This window comes from Alligator sinensis, unplaced genomic scaffold (genome assembly GCF_000455745.1).
Source record: "Alligator sinensis unplaced genomic scaffold, ASM45574v1 scaffold543_1, whole genome shotgun sequence".
Lineage (NCBI taxonomy): Eukaryota > Metazoa > Chordata > Crocodylia > Alligatoridae > Alligator > Alligator sinensis.
The window spans coordinates 729,686-738,468 of NW_005842055.1; the positions used below are offsets into that span (position 1 = coordinate 729,686).

Below are 8,783 nucleotides of genomic sequence, written 5' to 3' on the forward strand. Positions count from 1 at the left end.
TGGCCCAGCTCTGTTCTACCCCACAGAGGTTGGAATTTTGGCAGCAGGGAGGGATTGGCAGCACTGCCACTGCTTCCCTACAGCCACATTTCCAAATCCTTGTAGATCCTCATGGGCCTGATTCCAAGGCTCCGTGGGCCACATTTGGCCCACAGGCCAGAGGCTGAACACCCCAGGTCTACACCATATATTAAAGTAATCCACTGGACAGTTTAAGGAATACAGCCTGGGCTGTATTCTATACAAAATTATAGGGTTCATATTTAGATTTGATGGATAGATATGTAAAAATTTCCTGAATCATGTATCAAATCATTCACCCTATGGTTGGGTTGTTCCTACATTGTTTGCTCACATATGATTTCCTCTTAAAATCTGTTATTCATTTAGAAGATTCATATCTGATTTGTTAGCATCTGAAACCATGAAAGTGGCATAAATACAAATGAACATAGAAATATTGTATCCATATAAAAGGAGTATTTTTGTTGTTTATAGCTAGTGGTCATTGCATACGATGATGGTGATCCTGTGAAGTTCAATACCACCACTGTTGAGATTGTCGTTTTGCAACCTTCGGTAATTCCACGGTTTACCCAGGAAGAATACAGGTATTGTGTGTTTCATTTCTGTCATTAAGAGTTCTTTTGAAACAGCTTGTCTTTGGATGCTTCTTGTATGTGTTCTTGTTAATACACTGCATTGTCAGTGTCAGTCCCAGTTTATTGTCACAGTTAATTGTTACACAGATTTAAACATTATATTGATATGAAATGTGAATAATGCAATGCCTTTCTTTTCAATCTTATGTTATTAAATTGACATGTGATTTTGTCCAACTTTAGAAACAATGAATACATTTACTAATAGTATATTTTACTACCTTGGCTATTGTGGCACTGTAGTCCATTTTTTTTCAAAATGGAATAATAATTCTGCATGCCTCAGTTTTTATTTTCTCAATCTAAAACAACAGGGAGAATCCCTGTTGCACACCCATAAATGAGAGATATTAAGTATTAGCACTTTTGAAGCCACTTCAATATACATTCCACTAATGCATTTATATGTGGAAACAGGATTTCAGAACTAGACTGATGTAGCAAGACTCCTCTTTCTCCTTCTATAAACAGTAGAGACTTTCAGCTGGAACATCTGGCTGAAATATATGGAAGGGAGGAATGCAGTTTCTTCATTCCTCCCTGAATATATCCACCTCTCTAAGTGAATTGTTAAGATCAAGTTTTCATAGTTTTACTAGTAGTAATCACAGTGAAAATCTTTTCTTAAGTTAGTGCTTGTTAGACTTATGCTTTCAACTCCCTGTGCTGGGGAAGAGTCAGAGGAGGGGTGCGGCAAGGAGTGAGCAAGAGAGAGAGGGAGAGAAGTTTCTGCATTCTAGGGATATTTAAGTTTAGGGGGGTGCACCACATACTTCCTTTATGGATCTCCAAATCTTCCTTACACGGACAGTTTCTTGAGGTGAATGTTACAGTGTTTTCTGGCTCTCATAAATGTGCAATATAACTTAGCTCTGAATTCCACTTGTTGCAATGACTACAGAGCTTTTAATCGGACATAACATATTTTGACTCCAATCAGATGTGTTGGTTGGATATGTAGATGCAATGCTCATTTTAAAGCAGCAGTATGAGTCTCGAGATATCTTGTAGTACCATCTGCTCTCACCATAACTGTGTGCACTCAGCCCCTGAATTCCTTTCTCTGTCACACCATTCTCCAGCCAGATTTATCAGTTGGCCATTAAGAAAATAGTAATAGTGGGCTAAAGATTTTCAGTAGACAAGGCCAAATAAGTTATAGTTTCATGAGTCCCCCAAACTTCATTGTCTGTCTCACTTGAGTAGATTAACAAGGAATTAATGGAACCATTTTGCTGAAGTAGAGCTCTGTTTTTCTACTGTCCTACATGTCTTGTTTTGGAGATGAACTTCCTGGGATATTAGACTGTAGGCCTGTGTAGATCTGGCTTCAGACCTGGCTTCTTCAGATGCCAGTGATCTGATGCAGAACTCCGGACCGGGTTCCCACTTTGATCCGGCCGAAGTGGCTCCAAAGCCACCTCAGAGATCCAGCCATAGGGTATAATGGGGAATCAATTAAACATCTATAACTTTGCTGTTTTTTTGCCTGATTTAGATTAAATTTACAGAGATGGTAGACTCTGCTGAGAGCATGAAGCCTGCCAAGTTTCAGGAAGATCAGTGCAGGAGTTCGGGGGGAAATTGTACCTCAAGCTGCTGACAGGCAAAACTCGTGACATAGATGACCCTGTGTGTGTTAAGGTGAAGTGGGCTGAAAACTGAAGGGGTGGTGGCCCCTGCTCAGGCCACAAAGCCTGCCAAGTTTCAAGGAGATACGTGCAGGGGTTTGGGGAGAGCTGCACCTCAAGCTGCAGACAAGCAAAACTTGTGACATGGGTGACACTGCGTGTGTTAAGGCACAGGGGGGTGAAAGCTGCAGGGATGTTAGCCCCTGCTATGGCCATGAAGTCTGCCAGCTGTCAAGGAGATAGGTGCATGGCTTCTGGGTTCTGGGGCCCTGCACTTCTAGCTGCTGACAGGCAAAACTCGTGACATGGGTGCTTGTACAACTGACTGTCTCTGTCTTGGGGAAGTTGATTGTCTGTATTGATTATTTCCTCTCCTTAGTCTGTGGTTTTGTAGGTATTAATCATTGCTCATTAACACCTGCAGATATTTCATTGATTCCCCAATATACCCTATGGCTGGATCTCCAAGGCGGCTTCGAAGCTTTTCCAAAGTGGTTCGGATGCTCTGAACCACTTCAGAAAGCCTAATGAAACAAGTGCTTTGATCCGGACATGCTGCTTTGGATGCCGAAGCATCCGAAGCTTCTCTGGATCCAAAGCACAGTCTGAAGCCTCACACAGCCCTGTTAGATTGCCTGTTTCACTGTGCTCTGTTTGCTGTTCAGGTGTGAGAAGAAATCCAGTCACTACCTATTCCTGTAATTATAGAAGCTATAAAATTACATTCTTACAAAAGAGGCAGCATCATATTCAGTTATGTTTGTTGACAACCCTCTAAACAAAGAATCTCACTGTGAGTACTGAGGTAGGACTTAAGTGCTCATTAGACACTTCCATCCAAAATTAACAAAATGATGCATGTTAATTAAGGGAGGCATGATGGAGTGGGAGAGATGTAAATTACTCTTTTCTGTCCCATAATTCAGACCTACATAATACTTTCTTTCCTGTATAGCCCCTGTCATAGCCATTAGAGACATCATATTAAGTTAGGGCTGGAAGGGACCTCAGGTCATCTGGTCCAACCCTCTGTCGGGCCACCATAGGCAGGCAGATAGTTTCTTAACATGGCTGTTAATTATATATGGTGGCCTGACATGGGGTTGGACCAGATGACCTCCTGAGGTCCCGTCCAACCCTAATTATATTAACAGCCACAATACTACGGAGATATTATGTAGTGAAAGGTACTGGGTGCTAAAGGTACTGGGGAATTTCAAGAGGATCCTTCTGGATTTTTTTTTTTCAAAAAAATACTTTTCTACCACTTCTATCTTTTCTTGGGTTAATATAACTCCAAGCTAAATAAGACAGAAACATTTTTAAGTCAATGCACAACATGACAGTGTTGTTTATTAATGATAGTTGTGTTTCAGGCACCAGAAAGTCATATTAGTTTATAGAGAGACCAACCAATTGCTATGTCAGCAGGGGTTTGAGGCTAGACCATTTAAATTACATGCCAAAGTTTCTTGATAAAGTCAGAATAGCACAACACTCTTCAATCCACCTCTCTAGATTAGCAACATTACAGCTGGGATGAACATCCTTGACACAGCTTTCATTTTGATTAATAACTTCTTCAGACCTCTGAGGTATTAGTAATCATTCTTTTGAAAAGTTTTTTGTTTAAAGGGAACACCTCAATACAGTGACTGCCCTGAAATGGAAACAGTTCCCATTCTTTGTCTAAGATAGAAAAAGGGAGAATTTCAGTAAAGGTGACTTATAAGAAACCCTTTTAAAGATGTCAGTGATGTGTGTGAACACAAAATTTACTTGAATCAAAAATTTGGCTGTTACTGTAGTCTTGCCTAATTTTCCTCCAACCTATCTATACCTGCAGACCGTTTCCTGATAGCTTTATATTATTTAACTTGTGCAGTTGGGTCCCGATTTATATTATACATACTGAAAATTAATACTAGAGAGGAGCTTTTATTTATATATATATTTAATTTAAATACTATAATTTAAATAATTTAAATATATATATATATGCTCTAAGAGTATATATATATTAATTATGCTCCAAGAGCTTAATAAAGACCAAGCCAGTTTTCTTGAACTCTATTAAACATAAAGACTTCTTTCCTTGGACTGGTAACTTTGCTACATTTCACTCTGAACCAAATGCTTACATATACACTCTCAGTGGAAATAAGGAGAGAATAATGTGCATATTAGTGCATGGTATTTTAAAGGTTGTATAATATATCTGCAAATATTTTCTCCATATTGATTTGTAGCAAAAAAATCTGCCAAAGAGCACAATTGTTTTTGTTTACAAATTTCTACAAACCCTGCTCCCCCACAAAAAAACCTCTAGGTAAACATTTTATTACTGACTTAGTAATGGAAAAAAAACAGGTGCTGGCTGGTATGTAAAGAATCTTCTAATGCAGTATTTCTCTCAAACATGGTTTTAAAAAAATGCTATCATGATATCATTTGCTAACTGCCTCCTTCATTGTAGTAGACATCAGGACCTCATGATGGTAGTTTTAATGTGAGCATTGCTAAGTGCTTCACTGATTACTATCTGAAAGCAGAATAACCAGGATGATAAAAATAGGGGTGTAGAAAAAGTAAACAAGGATTTATCATGTGCTAATTTTCACAATACTAGGCAGAGGGGGTGTGATACAAGGCTGTGTGAAGCTTTGGTCTCTGATTCAGTTCAGTGGAGATTTGGCCCGATTCAGCTGCCAAATTTCTAAATTCGAATCAAATCAGGAGACCCTTTAATCTCTCCAAATCAAATCACAACCCTCTGAATCGATTTGGAGAGGTTCAGAAAGTTTCATTGATTCGAACACAGACACAGCTTTAAATGTTTTTTCTACATACCTCAAGGTATTCATGTGAAGATTGTTATCACTGTCAGCCCTCAGCTGGCTTGCTTGCCTGTCAGTTTGCTGCAGCCAGTATGATGAAGAAGGGAGGGAGATTGAAAAGCTTCATACCATCAACAGATGCATGCACTGCACCTCCCTCCCCCTTGCCTCAGAGTGCTAGCCCAGGGCTGGGGGTTGGCAGCACTCCCATCCCTTGAGAAACCAGTGGGGAAAAGCCTGGGACCAAGAAGGCAGACCTCCCTAATGAGAGAGTCATGCCAGGGCCTGTACATGCCCCCCTCAGCTCAGCTCCCTGCAGAAGAGGGCTGCTCTAGCACCCCTTGGCTTCTATCCTGAGCCACTGCAAGCATGCCTGGATTTCCTCAGTGCAGAGAGAATGTCTATCCAGTTTCAAACCAATTCAGCCTAGCCAAGTTAGACTAAACTGAAAACATGGACTTGGTTCAGACTCATGCTTTTTGAATGTCTGTCCCTAACCAATGTGATAGCCAATAGCTTTAACCCAGTTGAAAGGGACTTGGACAAATTAATGGAAAAAAGATCCATCAGTAGGCAGTCAACATGGTAGATAGGAGTGCAGGTTCTGAATTAGAAACGTCTTAAACCCCTGAATGCTAGAAGCTGCAATGGGAGAGGAGCAGGGGTAGAATGCCTAATTCTGGATATGCCTAATTACCCATTCTTTGCCACTGTGTGAAACAGGATACTGGGTCAGATCTATATAGTATAATAGTTTTCAGTCATTCTTTTCTAACATTACATTAATCTGTCATTCCATTTAATTTATATCCATTTTCTTTAGGAAGCCTGTGGAAACCTTTGCCAGTGAAACTCAACATAAAAATGAAACTAGGAGTATTTAGTGGTCAGCCTAGGATATAGCTTTACTTCCAAAAGTCAGAGCTGTCCTTTCTCTTTAGCTTTTTCAGGAATGAAATGTGAAAAACTGGCTTACATTCCCAAATATAGTAAGATTATGGATATTACCTTGTTTTTCTTTCACATTCCTGCCAGACCAATAAGAATTAGCTTGACAGACTTGCTCTTCCTTTTTAAAAAGATGTTTTACTCCTCTTGACCTTAGGGGAAGTTCTTCAATAGGCCTTTTTCTGATCTTGTGAATTCAGAAAGGTTGAACATCACTTTCTTCAAGACTAGAACTGAGCCTCCCCCTTTAAATACAACTGTCACTGTTTCTTAAGTTAGTTTAGCACCCAATTTGTAAAAGTTTCAGGGGTTGCCGCATTCTGAAAACCATCCTTCCTGTTAAGTGTTTGTGGACACTGATGCAAACTAAAACTGGCAGGTTTTACATAAGACTACTTCTTAGCTGATATATTTTAACTTCATGAGACAGTCCAATTCAAAGTCATGATGCTTTCTCCAAGATTATAAATTTTCAAAGGCTTGGAGATTGAGAGAGCCCTAAGCACTGAGCTTTATATTACATTATTATTATACTCTTGATACAAAAATTTCTGTAGAAGTAAAGAACACTTTTATTTTCTGATTCAAGTTCTTTGGCACACAAATTCCATTTATATATATTTCAGGGATCTTCCCCATAAAAATAGTCTTTACTCACTGAACAACTATCTATTCCCTTAGAACCAAGATTTAGGTGGGAGGGGGGTGGAGGTGAGCAAAAGGAAGGGAGAACAATCTATTTTAGGTAGGCTTGGCAGAATTCAATTTTTATTTTTTAATAAATTTGCCTCATAATATTGATGTTTATTTTTAAGTATTTATTTAGATTTTTTATTTAAATTAATTTAACATCATAAAGATCTTCTGCCCCCTGGGATAGCAAAAAAAAAAAAAACCCCCAATGAAAATGCCAAGAATACACCAAAACTTGTATCCTTTGTCATCGGAGTCTTTTTCTCCACACTAGTCTCACCAGTAGAATGCTTTATCTCTTTATACAGTCTCTCCCTGATTCTCTGCAGCTGAGTGACTTGTCCCACTCAGGCATCAGGAACTCTCTGCCACTGCTTTGCATGGCTTGCTCCACAGCAGCTGCTTTCAGTCTTACTTGAATAGGCTTCCCTTCCTCCTTCTCTTTCCCTCCCCGCTGCCCCACTTTTCATAGGGGGTTAAGTTGCCTGTTATCTCTCTCCAGCCCACTTCCTAGCACTTTTGAATGAGCATCTAATTGCTTAATTGATGACTCATTAAGCTGCCCCCTATTTTTCTCTTTAAAGAGACTGGACCTCTATATTCCGGCATGTGATTCTCTTTTGTTCTTCCCCTCTGATTTTGATTATTAATGATATGTTTGTCAGTCTGGTAGTGGGAGGTGAATTTGATGTTTGTGTCCTTTATTTGTCCCTTCATCCAGTATTGAACTAGTGTGTCCACTTGTAGTTACAGTTTTGAATCAAACAGATTTTAAAAATCCCAAAGTAATAGTTTTTAGGTTTAAAGGAGAAACAGAGCATGCTCCAGTATATGTGTGTGTCCACACACACACACACACACACACACACACACACACACACACACCAGGAATCAATAGGATTGCATCTAATGCAGCAATGGGTAAGGTTAATTGTACATGGAATAGCTTAAATGAATATCTAGAATTAATGCAAATAATTTATGATTGAAGGAGAAACTTCAGTCTAAACTACTGAAGGAGAAACTTCAATCTAAACTTAAGAATCTGTGAATCTAAACTTCTGTGAATCTGTAAATCTTCTAAGAGAAAATTCAAGAAATCTGGAGGGCAATTTTGGAATTCCTAGATTACACAGACAGGTAGGTTAAAGAGCTGCTCCATATAATGTTGTTTGTAGGCAGTTTTAAACTCCTTCAAAATGCAACCAGAATTTAGTATCTGTATTTGGACCACTTAGACTGATAAAAGATTAAACAGCTTTGATCCTGAAGCATAAGTTTCAAGCTGCTTCACCAGGAGCCAGTATAATCAGCACCTCTTATTTTGTTAATTTATAAAGGTGCGAATCTACCGTGCCTTCATTTCTCCACGCCTCTATTTTCTCACCCATCATTGCATCATTGGCCCATGACAGCACAAATTTTCAGCTACATATAAAATAATGTGTTAAAAATAGAATTATCTATTCATATTTCAAGCATACGAAGCATATATAGCAGAGGGAAAAACCTTTGTATATGGGTATTGCAGTAAGTTGCCTCAGGCTAGCCAACCCCATATCTAAAAGGGAAAAGATAATATAAACTAGGGCTATGTGAAGCTTTGGTCCCCGATTTGATTTGGTGGAGATTCAGCCTGATTTGGAGGCGAAATCTCTGAATCTGAATTGAATCAGAGGAGCCTTTAATTTTTCCAAATAGAATCAGAAGCCCCCAAATCAATTCGGAGAGATTTGGAAAGATTCAGAGATTTGGACATAGAGACAGCTTTAAATGTTTTTTTCTACATACCTCTAGGTAGCAGGTGGCTCATGAGCACTGGGATTCTGGGACATATGGAATGTCCAACAAAAGTGCGGGGGGCTCCCCAGTGCACTTGGCACTGGACCCAGTAGTGGACCAGAAGCACTTCCAGGTCCACAGGGTAGTGTGCTGCGCCCCCCCTCATGCCCTTCTGGCTCGGTGACTGGTGCTTCCTGGGTCTGGGGCGGGGGGGGGGGGCACTCAGAGTC

The 8,783-nt window shown here is 39.7% G+C and overlaps 1 protein-coding gene across 1 annotated transcript in view; it reads left to right on the forward strand.

Annotated features, from left to right (window-relative positions):
* PCDH15 (protocadherin related 15) overlaps positions 1 to 8,783 on the forward strand; it is a 922,022-nt gene that overhangs the window by 712,016 nt on the left and 201,223 nt on the right. The window contains exon 24 of the mRNA XM_025203355.1: positions 499 to 611. Within this exon, the coding sequence (XP_025059140.1) occupies positions 499 to 611 (113 nt within the window). The remainder of the gene's footprint in view (positions 1 to 498; positions 612 to 8,783) is intronic.